The sequence below is a fragment of the Stenella coeruleoalba genome, assembly GCF_951394435.1.
Source record: "Stenella coeruleoalba genome assembly, chromosome: 1".
NCBI classification, from domain to species: Eukaryota; Metazoa; Chordata; class Mammalia; order Artiodactyla; family Delphinidae; genus Stenella; species Stenella coeruleoalba.
Window position 1 is genome coordinate 173,542,192 of NC_137169.1, and position 15,455 is coordinate 173,557,646.

The window sequence follows — 15,455 nt, forward strand, 5'->3', positions numbered from 1 at the left end:
AACATTCTGCCTTTGTGGAAGTTAAAAAACTGTTTATCATAGTAGTGAATCATTAGGTGACTTTCCATTTTAGAGCTCTACCCATTTAGTCAATAAGTGCATTATGAAAAACTGGATACATTGCATCACTGTGAAGGACTTTAGACTGCGGTTTGCAAAAGCAGAATAAATTTTCTTGGAGTCGTACCGTTATGTACACACGCTCGCGCGCGCGCGCGCGCGCACTCACACACACACACACACACACACACACACACACACACACGCATTCACACGCCCATTGGCAGACACGGCCACACCTCACGGCTCTGGGGGAAGCCACAGACCTCAGCTGTACAAGCTGAGCCTGGACTAGAGGAACTTTCCGCGGGACTCGGGACAAACAGCCGCACCGACACGACTGTCTGCCAGCCTGAGTCCCAGACGAGCGCCGGCGGCGGCAGGTACTCCGGGCCCCCGCGGCAGGGCCTGAGCAGCGCAGCTGGGGCGGCGGCGGCGGCGGCGGCGGCGGAGGCGGGAGGGTCCCGGGCTGCCGAGGTCTTGCCAGTGCGCGCGCGCCAGCCGCCTCCCCTCCGCCCCTCGCTGCCGGCCTCGGGCATCCACGGCCGGTGGTCCAGCCGCCCGCCACGGCCCTGAACATGGCCGCAAGCCCCGCTGCCCCCCTGGCCTGGGCGCTGCTACTCCTCTCGTGGGCTCTGCTCCGCGGCGGCTGCCGGGCGCGCTTCGCTGCCGAGCCGGACTCCGAAGACGACGAAGGGGAGGCAGTAGTATTCTCCGAGTCGCCCCTGCAGAGACCCACGGTGATGGTGGCCGTCCTCGCGCGTAACGCTGCGCACACGCTGCCTCACTTCCTCGGCTGCCTGGAGCGGCTGGACTACCCCAAGAGCAGGATGGCCATCTGGTGAGCTGGCTGCGCCGGGCCGGCGGCGGGGGCGGCGCCCGAAGTGTCGCTGAGGGGAGAGGGGGCCGCTCGGGGCATGCGGAGACGAGGTGCGCACACCCCTCACAGCCGGCGTGGGTCCTGGGCGGATCAGCGGTCGGGGTGGGGAAGGACGCGCGCGTCTGCGTGCGCACCGGCTGCTAACCAGGATAAGCAGCCCGCCCCGAGCTCCCGTGGGGACAGTATGGAGCGGGGTGACCTCGTCGCTCTCCCGGACAGGACTGGGGAGACCCCGCAGGAGTGCTACTTTCTCCCCCCTTAACACTCGCGAAGATTCCTTTTCCCCCACCTCATATCCCTCGCCTCGGAGTGCGGGAATAAGGTTGCCCGTTGCCGCCTACTCGTCCGGACGCGACATGGACCGAAACTGCGGCTGGGGGCCCGGGGGGGAGGGCCCTCCGGAGTGGCTGGAGTGCGCTGTCCTGGCTTCCCGGTGCCAGGTTCCTGCTCCCAACTCAGATGCTGGAAAAGCGGCTCAAGGTTCTCCCTGGGTGTGGGGAGGAAGGGGAGAAGGGATCAGGACCCAGAGGTTTGAGGGTCCTGGTTGGGGGAACCAGGAGGCTAGTTGGGGCCAGCTGTGTCTTCCTAACTACGTCACCTGTCTCCTCTGAGCGCTCCATGCTGTCCCGGCCCTGCATCCTCCCGGGACCCCGCCGCAGATGCAAACCGCGCGGGGTGCCTTGGGGTGCCAGCGTCCTGGGGACCGAGCCGCCCCGGGAAGGCAAACAGCTAAGTTTTGTTGCACTTAGGGTAGAGACCCGGGCCTAGGCCCTGTGCTTGCTGTGGAGGTGGCTGCCCACTTCAACTTTCCCACTTGGTTCTGTCTCCACATCTTTTTATAAAAGCAGGTATCAGAGGGTGAGAAGTTGGTGGCCAGGTGAGCCGCTAAGGGGCCTGTGGAGGAGGAGGTGGGCACTGGCCAGGGGAGATAGGCCACCAGGTACATGGACAAGAGGCCTCTGGTCTCTTGAGGAAGACAGAGCCCAGGTCACTCTGGAGCAATTTCTGTCTTGTGTTGATAAAGGGAGCTGTCCACAGACAAGACATCCTTAAAGCCACGGTTGGGCATAAAGGGAAAAGGAAGGATAAAGCAGTAGCTGGAGCTGGCAGCCTAATGGTACCTGGTGGGAAAGGTGCAGAGGTGAGAAAGCAAACATGAGATATAGTGCAGCACTGTGCTATACACTGCTTTACTATATACCCTGTTATACGTGACGTTTGCCACGGAGAAGGGCATGTTATGTGGAAAGTAGGAACGTTGGTGCAGTCAGATTTTAAACCAGAAAGATTTTTTTTAACCATTTCAATACCAAAAGAAAATTTTACAAATGTCAGTTCTTAGATGCTTTCTTCAAAAGAGATGCATTACAATATAGTCTTGGTCTTTCTGCATTGTTTCGTTTTAAAGAACATCACAATAGTTGCTATAGGAAATTAGTGAGGGGGGAAGTGAGTACCAGGCACAGGTTTTGCTACCTGATGTACAGACATTACCCCTTTTATCATATAGTAAACTTTTAAAAGATACTATCATCCTTATTTTACAAACGAAGAAATTGAGGCTTGGATCAGTTCAGTAACTCAGTCACAGAATTAATAAATGGTTAAACTGAAATTTGAACACAGGTTTGTTTCTAAAGACCACCCCAGAAAGGTTAAAGGGAACATGATACAGTATAAGCAAAATGTACATAAAGCTACAAATAAGGAGACTTGAGTTATTTTGTCACTAGCTTGACATGTAGTTTTGGGCCAGTGGCTTGGGATCCATAGACCTCAGTTTTCTCATCAGTAAAATTAGGGAATAGGAACAAGTGATTTCAAAACTCCTTTCCAGCTCTTGAATTTCATAGATTTTGTGATATGATCAGAATCACTCAGCAATGATTGTACATCCGAGTTCCCTGGATGTTCCAGATTCTATGGATGTTGGTGTTCTCTTTAGATGGGTAGTATTCTCAATTCTGCTTAGACCTTAGGGATCTCTTTTCCCTTACCCTTATTCATAGTCCATGTGACTGTACCTTTATGGTCTGTGTTGGAAAGTAAAGGAAGAAACCCAAGGCTTGGGTAAGGCCTTGGGCAGCCCCTACATTAACCAGCCACTGAAGACTCTTCTTTGAGTTCTGGCTTAGAAATCTTATATAATTTATTAGGTAATAATAATAAAATGCCAGTTTTTAAATAGTCCTTTACAGCTTTCAAAGTACTTTCATCAACTAGTTATTTGATCTTAACTACCATCCTATAAAGAAACAAGATTATCTCCATTTCATAGAATATATTGTGTCTAAAGTAACTAACTTACTGAAGATTATATTTACTTGTTAATTTTACAAATATTTAATAATAAGAGCTCACAGTTCTTCTAAGCACTCTACATTCATTTTCTGGTTTCCTCTTCACAATAACCCTATCAGTTATGTCTTATTATTTATACCCTTTTACAGATGAGAAAACTGAGGCACAGAGAGGTTGTGCAAGTAATGACCTTCTTTTGTGAGAATCAGGCACTATGCCAGGTTCAGGCTGGAAAAGGTTGAATAAGATGTGGCTCCTCATAGATAAGTATGGCTTTTTAAAACTAGGCAGTGTAAGGTGATCTGAATGGCATTTATAGCATTTGGGAGAGTGACAAAAGACTTCTATATAAATCAGATTGGGGCAGTTGTGTGGTCATGAAAGTTTTTTTGAGGAGAGTTGACACTTAGTTTGAACTCAGTTTTGAAGGACAAATAGGAATCCACAAAAACCTGGGAAGGAAGGAGGGTTCCAGAAAGAGGGAGAAGCATGGAAAATAAAAAGGTACTGGAACATTAACCAGAGCTTCCTATCAGGGGAGATAAAGTGAGTGGCAGGTCTAAGTTTTGCAAATCTCCAAACTCATTGCACTGTACCCTGGAGCTGCTGACTTCATGACTAGTGCTAGAGGAGTATTTGTGGGGAAGGTGATGGGTTATAACCCTCCAGGAGAGGCAGTACCTCAGTTTAGGATGCTGCAGTTTTGAGGGGCTTCTGCCAATGACTTACTCTAGTCTCTCAGTCCCAAGCTCTCCTCAACATTCCGAGATGCCAAACTGGCTAGTCTCCACTCTGCAAGGCTAGCACATGCTGAGGTCAAAAATGGTCAGTGTCAAAAATGGCCAGAACTTCATAAAACAGAACCACATTGGGTATAGAGACTGGGCTGCCAGCTTCCATTTCATCTTATTTTAGTAATCTGTGCAGACTCTCTCTTCTCATTCATCTGCTTACTTCTAACGATGGCTGGAGGAGCATCTGATAAGACTTCTTTCCTGTATGAATAATTGAGACCCTGGTTCAATGATCATATTCAGATTTCCCGGTGGTGTGATTTTTTTTCCCCCTTACCTAAAGTTCTGGACCAGATCTGCACTGAGTGCCAACAAATTGACCTGAAAACTTTTTCAGAGGTTGAGTGCAGTTATCTCAGTATCAAGTTTATTTGGATTCAGTTGAATTAAGGAAAGTTTATATTTTAGAGATATTTTGTACCGGCATAAGGGAAAACTTATCACATTTACCTATCTGATCTCAAAACCCCACCAAACTAATTGTTTTCCTTCAGATATCACAGTTCTGTGATAAGGAGCTGAGATAATCCTTGTGTTGTAATTAAAACCAGCACTGGGTTAATGGGGATCACTGCTGTGCTGAGATGAAGGGGACAGGTTGGCATTGTAACATGCGGCAGTGCGCTTGAGTGGGTTCCCTTTAATTCAGTGAAGCCATGAATAGTGGCCTTAGCAGTAGAGGGAAGGCTGACCTCATCCCCCTTCCCAAGCCTATGATTAAGGGGGGCAGTGGCAAGTAACATGATGATGGAAAATGGAGCAGGGCACAAGGAAAAACATTTGACCCAAAAGATACATTAAGTTTGTCTTTTGGAGAGCCTGCTGTTCTGTGTGGGAAGACAGTTGGGATTCACGGAGTCTGTGCAGTCACAAGGCAGTAACTATCGTGTAATTACAGAACAATTTGGGCATTTCATTTGGTAGAGTTTTGAAAAGTAATATGTAGCTAAATTGAAAACCGTCATATGGCTTTTAAATAAAGAGATGTTTCTGTTGACATAAACATTAACAATGATGAACTTCTACTTGTTCTGGGGTACGGACCCTGACATTTTGCACACAACTTTGTGGGGTGTTTGGGGATTAGCTTGGATTTATCTCTACGTTTTAATGCCCAACCAGGAGCATTTTGGTGAATGTTTAACTTGATACACTAATATAAGTGTGTTTACAAAATGTTCCAAGATACTAGTAATGCTAGTTTTCATCAGTGGTGAGAATGATGTCACATTTTATCATTACAATCTTGACATTAAGTGTTTATGTTTTCCCTCTAGTTGCAGCTCATGGCTGAAAATGTATATGGTACTTTGGTCTGCTTCTCTCCATTAGTTTATTTCTCTCACCTTACCCCCTCCTTCTCCTTATTTTTCCCAGCCTGGCAGTTTATTACGGAGGGCAGAGTATGCAGCTTCCAGTCAGATAGACTAGGGCTCAAATCTCCTGTGTAATCATGGGCACATCATGAAGCTCTAAGCTGAGCTGCCTCATCTGGAGATGACTAATAATAACACCTACCTCTATACCTATACCAGTTGTTATAACAAGCAGATGAGATAAAGTATTACAATGTCTTTTACACACATGCTACTAAATAGATAATAGTTGCTATTTCCTATACATCTTTTCCTTTTTGTCTCATCTCCATTACCTTTCTCTTCACAAATGAAACTTTTAAAAAAGAAAATATGTTCAAAAGAAGCTCTGTTTATTTTCTTCCTTCCAACAAAAAGTTGTCAGCATAATGGAAACTAACATTCATGGAGGGGCTGTTCTAAACACTTCGGTGTGATAACTGATTTACTCCTGACGGCAACCCTAGGTGAGAAGTGTCATTACGCTCTTCACTTTACACAGGAGGAAACTGAGGCACAGAGAATTTACATAACTTGTCTAAGGTCACAAGCCTAGTGCACGGTGGAGCCAGGATGTGACTCAGGCAGCTAACGTCGCAGACTGAGTACAGATGCTCTGTTTAAGATCAAGAAAAGACCAATTAGTTCTAGTTTTTGCTTCTGTCAGTTGACCCACCTTAGGAAGATAAGAGTGCCAGTGTTTTCTTTCAGAGAAGAATGGCTCCTTCTGCTTGAATGACACAAGGGACTCAGTGGCTCCCTTCCACTGTCTTGATGATTTTGTCACTTAGGCCCTTTCTAGTTACTAAACTCTGTTCTGTGTTGGTAGATTTCACAGGAACAGAACGAGACTAAATATGTGGGTTGTACTTAAATATGCAGGTCACTTGTCATGATCACAGCTATATAGCAACAGAAAGAAATTTATCACGTATTGTTAGTGACAAACGAATAAGGCCGCATTATTCATATGCATGGTGGCTGCAGCATTTTGGTAAGACAGAGGGTCAGTTTTTCAGCCTTTTTAATTAGTGGTCTTGGATTTGGTTGACATGTAAACTCAACTTTCTTCCAAATAGTCGGAGACAACTATCAATCCTCCCTCCACTGTACAATTTTAAAACACAATTGGACCTCAGAATTATATATTTCCTTTGGGTAAATACTGAAGTCACCTATCCTCTTGCTCTAGTTTAGACAAATCACTTGCGAGTTAGAATGGATGCCTAAATTGTCCTGGATCTATTTTATTAATTGACTTCCATAGGTGGGGAAACCAAAGCACAGGGCAGTTAAGGGATGTTCCCACAGTATATTACATAATAAATAGGTGTCGGAGTGAGATAACAGATTTCTAGATTTTAAACCCTATATGGCTGTTTTAATGTTGAGTATTTTATAAGGAATATAGCTCATGACTAAAGGAGCATACCAGTTATTCTAAGCAGGGTTTGGCTTTACGTACTTGTCTTCAACTCCTTTCTCCAGGTGATTCTATAGCTAGTGCGTGGTGCACGCTTATGACTCCAGGTACGTAAGCGTGCTTCCCACGGCCTTCTCCCTTGACTGTCTCGGTGGTCGTAGGAATGAACAATGAAAGCTTTGTAACCTGAAAGGCTGTTGGTTGTGCCTCGTTCCTTTTTCCAACACTTAAATGTCCTCATGGGCCCTATCACGGTGTGGTACTGTCTTCAAGTCTAAGGCATACTATAGTAGGACCATTATAAGGCTTATATAGGGACTATAGTAGGACTATTATAAGGCTCGTTTCTGCACATTTCTTCAAATAACATAACAATATACATTCGAGTTAAAGTTTGAGAGAAAATGATTAGCCTGTAGTTTGGTTCTTAGTTCTATTCCCCAGTTACCATATTATGAAGAGGTTTCACTATATGTGTTTAAATCATAGCTATTATTCATCAGGAATTACAAAGTGTGTGTATTGTATACGTTTTGACGTTTTTGTTCTCAAAGGAGTGATCTGTTCATTTTATTGCATTTACATCGTTAGCATATCAAAAATTGCCGTAAAAGAAGTTAAATCCGTTAGAGTCCTTGTAGGTTTATAGTAATTTAATTATTTTAGGCATTTTCTTTCCTGACGTTTTCTTTTTAAAATTGAAAAAAATAATACTCTCCCATAATAAAACTCCAAAAAGTGTGAATGGGAATACAAAAAAAAGTTAATCTCCCTTCCACTCCATACCACCTGCCAGGGGCAACCATTGTTAACGGTTTCTTGTGTATCATCTAGAAACTTTCTGTGCATATACATATATCCTTTTAAGTGTTAACCCAAATATTGGTTGGCCAAAAAGTACATTTGGTTAATGAATATGTTGTTCAATAAAGTTCTTGGTGAAAACGAGTCTTTCATTTTTACTTAAAACAGAACAAACTTTTTGGCCAACCTAATAGAAGTGTTTCATATCTCCTATTCTGCACAAATGTGATGTTTTTAAGTCAATCTCTCTATCCCAGGTTTTTTAAACTCTGCCATCCCACCTGTACCTATGTCCTGGCTGGCACAGTGAAAGCCAGCTTCACACAACACCTGTTCTAGGTAGTTACTCTGAACCCTCCCTGATTATACCCATCTTGCTCTCTTGTTCTTGTGTCTCTGGCCCCCAGAAATGTGGCCCTTAGCCCATTAAAAAAAAAAGTTTTTTAAGAAGCATAACACACATCCAAAAAGTGCATCTATCATAAATGTATAACTAGATAACTTTTCACAAACTGAACATGCCAGAGTGAGCAGCACCTGCCCCACCAGGCCTGCATTTGTCCACAGCAACAGATGGTTAGCCTAGGAGCTGCTGTCCCCCGGACTTCTGTCCCATCAAGCCCACCCTCTGTGCACTTGTGATTGGTCCCTGCTGTCTGGCCCCTGTAGGCATTTGGGTGGTGACCTTTGCTCCCTGCTCAGGCTCCTCAGGAGCCTTAGGACTCGAGTAGTAACTGCTTTCTAGAACCAGCAGGCTTGGCAAGCTGCCAGTGAGTGACCTAGTAGTAAAGTGATCAGGATTGTATTACTTTTCCCTCGGCTCTCCATCCCTATGGTTGGAAAGCTATGCGTTAATGTTCATAAAGGTAAACACCATCTCGTTATAGGTAGTAATTGAAAAGCCATGCAAAAGCCATATGAATAGAGTGGCTGTAATTAATTCACTGGAACTTGCTGCCGTCCAGAGCCATGAAAACGCAGCATTTGTGGTTGGTGACATTAGCGAAGTCTCTTGTATGAATTAAACCTTAGATTTGGCTGCAGGGCATTTCTTTTCCTCTCTAGGAGCACTGGACAGAAATCATTTCGGACCTAGACTTCCCGTAATAGTCTCATGACATCCTACCAAGGCTGAATTTATGATATCATAACACACTTCATTTAATCGAGGCAGTCATTGTTATTATTTAGTTGTTTGTCAAGTTCAGCAAGCTGAAACCTGTCCCTGACTTAATTGGTTTAGCTGATGAGATCGTGTTCCTCTCCAAACATAGTGCAAAGTAATCCTCTTCGCCCCAGAATTTTTTTTTTTTTTTTTTTTTTTGCGGTACACGGGCCTCTCACTGTTGTGGCCTCTCCCGTTGCGGAGCACAGGCTCTGGACGCACAGGCTCAGCGACCATGGCTCACGGGCCCAGCCGCTCCGTGGCATGTGGGATCTTCCCGGACTGGGGCACGAACCCGTGTCCCCTGCATCGGCAGGCGGACTCTCAACCACTGCGCCACCAGGGAAGCCCCCGCCCAAGAATTTTTGATTAATGTTTCAACACCCCTTAGAAGATGTGCATTTCAAAAACATAAATGATAACTTAAGTGATGATCCTAGACTACACACCCCTAAGAAGATGGCAGAAGGCTGTGTGTGGAACCAGGCCACTCTGATGAAGCAGCCTCATGAGTACTTGATTTAAGTGATAAATTGCCTACATTGGAAGAATTCTTTACCTCCTAGGTTTGATCACTTCAAAGTCTATTGAGGCACGTGTCAGGCTGGAGAGAGGAAGTTCCTCAAATGGAGCTTTCCCCATCCACCACCCTCCCGGCAAAATTCATGTGTTGAAATTCTAATCCCTAAAGATGATGATATTAGGAGGTGGGGGGTCTTTGGGAGGTGCTTGAGTCATGGGAGTGGAGCGCTCACGAATGGGATTAGTGTTCTTATAAAAGAAGCTCCAGAGAGATCCCTCACCCTTTCCACCATGTGAGGACACAGCAGGAAGTCTACAACCCAGAAGAGGCTCTTCACCAGAACCTGACCATGCTGCCATCCTCATCTTGGACTTCTAGCTTCCAGAACTGTAAGAAATAAATTTCTGTTGTTGATAAGCTACCCAGCCTGTAGTATTTTGTTATAGCAGCCCAAATAGACTAAGATAGCTGTCAAGCCCAAGGAAACCATGAAGGTGGCCCAAAGTGCCTACCTTTTAGGCAGTAAAGAAGTAGAACTCTTACTTTCCATCCCCTTTCCTTTTTGAGACTGACTGTATACATTTTGGAGGTGGGGAGGGCAGCGGGCCACGTCAAGCTTTCCTGTTCTCACAGGGCGAGAGATGATTCTGAGAAAGGGGAATACATGGATGTATGTTGATAGACATTCTCCCTAAAAGTCATATTAAGTGAGAAATTGCCACTTGGCAGGGCCTTGGGAAAGGCAGGATTTTCTGGAGACTAACAGTGGAACTTAAATTCCTGGGCTGTCCATGAGAAATATGGTCATGGGCATTTGGGGCTATGGCATTTCCAACACAGAGTCCCTTGCTGGACTGCTGGACTGCTTTTTAGTTTCTTGGATTCCAGCCAGCCCCATAATCTGTCCAAGCTCCACACACCACAGTGATTATGGCTGAAAACCGCCAAGATACTGGAAGGTTGCTGCCAGGTGGAATCAGGATTTTTCATGTCATCACTGCAACATCGAACAGTAAGCTTATATGAAGCTCCTACATTGCTGCATTCCCTCTGCTAGAAGCAGGTGGGGTGGGAGTGCATTCAGACAGTCAGACCGTGTCTTATGTTTCAGATGGATTTTGTGGAGTTGGCCTTTAAGGCTCAGCATACTAAAATGTTTTAGAAAATTACAAATCTCCTTTATGCCTTCCCTCAATCTTGTTAGACTTTAAGATTTACTGGACACATTGATTTCTATCCTAGAAAATTCTCTTTAGCAAGATAAACTATGAATTTCTAAAGCAGCAGACTAAAAAAAATTATATGCCTCCTTTTATTTATTTGACCATCATGGATTGTCTAGGTGGATAAATTCAGGTAATCATGTTGAAATTAGTAGTTGAGGTGGCCTCAAAGCAACTCAACCCCATTGGTCGAGTTCATTGGCCATGAGTGGACATGGCCCTCATCACTCTTCTGTTGACCTTTTGCTATAAGGCTGCTGGGCTTCTACTAGTGGTTCCTAAATACTGGTTCATGGGCCAGCTGTATCACAACACCTAGGACATTTGTTAGTTACGTAGATGTCTGTGCCCCGTTTCAGCCACATTCAATCAGATGGCCTGTGGAAGGGGCCTGGGAATCTGTGTCTTAAACATGTGCACAAGTAATTTGTATACACTTCTGGGTCTGGGAACTGCAGGAGATGAGCTCCCAGAAGCCCCCATGAAAAATAGGGGGCCCTCATGGAAGGACTGAAAGCTGTATATGTGTCTGAAGTACAGGCCGTGGGATTTTCAAAGCTTGGTAATTTGGCACACACTGGAATCTTCTAAACCCCAGGTTCCAGATGCGTAAGCAATCAGGAAGGCCAAGGGGTTTCTTATTAAGAGAAGTAGTAATGTACAGGATTACAAAGAAGAGGCTCTGCCAGACAGACATCATCTGTGTTTTTTATTGAGTCAAGCACATGTGTTTTCCCGTCTTCCAATAGCGGCTATTTAAAAAAAAAATATATATATATTTTTTAAGGCAGTGCTCCAGATTACCCATTGTAGGAAGTGCCTTGCACTGGGGCTCAGTATAATGTGACACTCCCTCAAGCCCTTTTCTTTGCTCAGGTATCTCACATCATGAGCTCATTAAGCATGTAGGTTTGTAGAAGGAAGGATAGCTATTGATGAACATCTCTTAATAGACTGGAGGGAAATCAAACCAGTGCATTTCCTCCAAATAAATAGTAGTCGTGTGAACCACTTCAGTCTCCATATCCCCTCATCTTGATTCTTTTGTTGCTGGTATTTAATTTTCTTACCTTTGATTTTCTCTCTGGCATGCCTTTCAAAACCCCTCCCCTCATTTGGGAGAAGAATAAACAGTCTACTACATGAGCTTAGTTGAAGTTCAGCCTTAACTACATGATATTACAAAGTCTCTAACCTAGTGTCTTCACCGGTTATGAATCCAAAATAGAACTTTTGGGAAATTTACACTATTCGAGTCCGCCGTACAAAAGATTTTTCTGAGTTTGTCGCTGCTGCACGGAGGTATGTTCAGAGTTGATATAGTAGCATTATTATAAGCTTACCAACAGGCAGCCTTCTCTGGGGATGATCACAGCTCCATTGATAAATCTCATACAGTCCCACACCCTCGCTTTATTGTGTCCTTTAGGTGACTGGTCTATCACAGATTCCACTGTAAATGTCCTCAAGTTTATGTGTCCCGTTTTCTTTTTTTTTGTTTGTTTTCTTTTTTTGCGGTAGGCAAAATTCAAGTTTATGTGTCCCATTTTCTTTTTTTTTGTTTTCTTTTTTTGCGGTAGGCAAAATTCAGGTAATCATGTTGAAATTAGTAGTTGAGGTGGCCTCTCACTGTTGTGGCCTATCCCGTTGCGAAGCACAGGCTCTGGACGCGCAGGCGCAGCGGCCATGGCTCACGGGCCCGGGCACGAAGAACCCATGTCCCCTGCATCGGCAGGCGGACTCTCAACCACTGCGCCACCAGGGAAGCCCCTCCCATTTTCTTTTTAAGTCCTTTTCCTTCCCTGAAATGTGAGCTGCATTCTACTGCTTAATGCGTCCTGCCAGGGAGATAATGATCACCTGGGGAGGAAGATGAGGCCAGGTTCCCGGGCGGCGGCGGGGGGGGGGGGTTCTCCGGAACTGTTCCCTCCAGCCAAAAGCAGCCGCCTCCATTTTCCCCCCAGTATGCAAATGCCCTCATTTTGTTATTTATGTTGTCTTGTGAAAGGACTGGGAGGCATTGTTCATTTGCTCGTGCTGTGTCACTTAGAACAAACCCCTTTCCCTCTGGGCCTCAGTTTCCTCTCCATAACATCAGGGAGATGTGCCAGAGTTGTGGCTCTCAAATGTGGCTGCTTATGAGAATCATTGGATGAGGTTTAAAAAAGTACTGATGCCTGGGCCCCACCCCCAGACCACTTAGGTCTGAATCCATGGGGTAGGACTAGGGCAAGTGACATATTTTGAAAACTTCCCAGGGGGTGAGAATGTGGAGCCAAACTTGAGAACCTGTGGATGAGACAGATGTTCTCTTGGGTCCCTTCCCTGTCTGACATCAGTACCCCCTTCGCGGAGTGAGTGGATCTAAAGAATTGTCATGAATCATGACTCTGCACGATTGATGTTTCCTGGACCCTCAGCCCAATTTTAGATCTTTTTCGGAGATCTAAAACAAAATATCTAAGTTTTCTCGGAAGCTCATTTGTAGATCACCCTGTTGTGTACTGTGCCCAGAGGTGTTCCCTAATAGTGTCGTCTCCTGTGGAAGGCCTGCGCCACATGACGACTGAACTGCCAAGGGGACCACGTGGCAGCAGGAGGGCTGGCCTTGAGGGCACAAATTGGAACTTCTCAGGAAAGGGCTGCGTGCACCAGGTGTAGAGCAGCTGTGGCCGAGGGCTTCCTTCCTGAGGTACACAGAGGCTGCCCCTTGGCTAAGGAGCTGCGGACATCAAGGCCTCTAAGCACATCCAGCCGGGCTGTGGCCGTTCAGGATTGCTCCCCAGTGTGTGTTTTGGTGTGTTGCCCAGCCTCACTTTCAGGCGTTCTGTTTCATACTGGTGTAGGGCCTCTAATCACCTCTGGGTATTGGATTTCTGATGTTACTTTTAATGGCTTTGGATTCTAGCTTCTTTTGTTTCTAAATTTGCATAAACAGTGCTGCCTTTGTCCTGTGGTCTTGACACAGCTTCAAAGCCTTGACTGGGCATCAAAGATGCACTGGATCCTCATTTCTTAGGCATCAGATTGCAGCAATGCCAGAAGGTGACTGAAGGTTACAGCCCCACTTCTGGGCCAGTTTTCTGTCTCCCAAAGATTAGATGCTGCCAAGTCCCCTTTGATAATGGTGCTGAATCTTAATAGCTTTTCCCAAAGCCTGGGCAAATACTAGTGAACTAAAGGGACACTGCTGGCATTTGTCTGTGGAGGAAAGGACAGTAACTCACTAATATTTACCGAACTCCCCTACCCCATGAGAGGCAGATTATTGAGTCCCACTGGGAAGCATGAAGTCCCAGACCCATTGGCCAGTCTTTGCTCATGTTGGCATGGTGACGGCCAAACTCTCATTTCCCCATGAGTCTTATCAAAATAAAGGCAGTATTTGAACTCTCAGTTATCCATGCATGGATTGTCCGTCTTTTGGATATACAGAGGCCAGCTTTTGATAATGGACCAGTTTGGTCCAACCATCCAGCACCCCCTTGAGCTCTCTCTCTCTCTCTCTCTCTCTCTCTCTCTCTCTCTCTCTCTCTCTCCCTCTCCTCTCTCTCTCTCTCTCTCTCTCTGTCTCTCTCTCTCTGTGCCGCCCAATAGTCGTGTGTTTAGACAATGGAGAGTGATTTTTATCTCAGTAACGTTCCACATAAGGCATTCCAGTATGAGTTTTATCTGGTTTCTTAGCTGTTGGCTCTTCTGCATCATCTATGCCATGCCCCACCATATTTTCGGATTTCTTGAATTCTCTACCTTGCCTTGGTCTCCTTAGCTATACCATGAGTACTGCATAGGCTGATCTTTAAAGAATTTTCTAGCCATAGCATGCTGTGAATTTGCAGTTCCACCACCGATACCATGAATAAAACAGCTTACTCTGTTGCCACATTATTTAAAATGCCACTTGGGCCTTTGTTTCTTTATTTGTACTTAGATGTAACTTTTCAGTAGTTTTGCCTTATCCTTGTCTCATATCCTTGGTGAATAGACTGATGGTTCATATCTACATCAAATTATAAAAATTAAAACATTTTTTTGCCCTTTGGGATGGTTAATTTTATGTGTCAGTTGGGCTGAGCATGGTGCCTGGATATGTGGTCAAGCATTATTCTGGGTGTTTCTCTGAGGGTTTCTGAGATTTATATTTAAATCAGTGGACTTTGAGTAAAGCTTTCCATAACGTGGGTGGGCCTCGTTTAATCAGTCGAAGGCCTGAATAAAACAAAGGACTGACCTCCTCGAGCGACAAGAAAATGTGTCGTTGCACTGCCTTTGGACTTGAATTGCAACATTAGCTCTTCTCTGAGTCTCCAGCCTTCTGGGCTACCCTACAAACTCTGAACTTGCCAACCTCCATAAATGCACAAACTAATTCCTTAAAATCATTCCACCTCTCTCTCAATAGATAGATATGAAGTAGATATATTATATTGAGGTATATATTATATATATATATAGATAGATAGATAGATAGATACATTCTCTCTCTCTCTCTCTCTGGCTCTCTAGCTATCTGTTCTATTGGTTCTGTTTCTCCAGAGAACCTTGACTAATATAACCTCTAACCTGAAAGAAAATACCATCTCTTTCATGAACAACAACAGCCAAAAGAAGGGCTGTGCTGAGAAGAAAAAGAACGCAGAGAATTATGTCAGAGGAGATAGTTCCAGATCTGAAAGCTAGGAAAACCATTGCTGTGGGCACCAGGGATGGAATAGTTGTGGCATGAGTGCATATATTGACTTTTCTCATGCGTGTAAAATAAGTAAGTGCAGGTCTTCCCTAGAAGGTCCCCCTTTTTTTTGAAGAGGCAGAAATAGGAGTTGGACATTTGCCATTGTGATGGGAAACAACATATGTGTTTGTTCTTTGCAAAAGCTGCTGGCCAGCGTGCAGACCTGTGTATTTTGCTCAGTCTACCATGTGAGGG

General features: G+C 45.0%; 1 protein-coding gene across 2 annotated transcripts in view; it reads left to right on the forward strand.

Moving 5' to 3' along the window:
* Window positions 1-262: 262 nt before the first annotated feature.
* COLGALT2 (collagen beta(1-O)galactosyltransferase 2) overlaps window positions 263-15,455 on the forward strand; it is a 134,990-nt gene continuing 119,797 nt past the window's right edge. For both annotated transcript variants that reach the window (XM_079914216.1, XM_079914217.1), the window contains exon 1: window positions 263-901. In XM_079914216.1, the coding sequence (XP_079770342.1) occupies window positions 639-901 (263 nt within the window). In that variant the 5' untranslated portion in view covers window positions 263-638. The remainder of the gene's footprint in view (window positions 902-15,455) is intronic.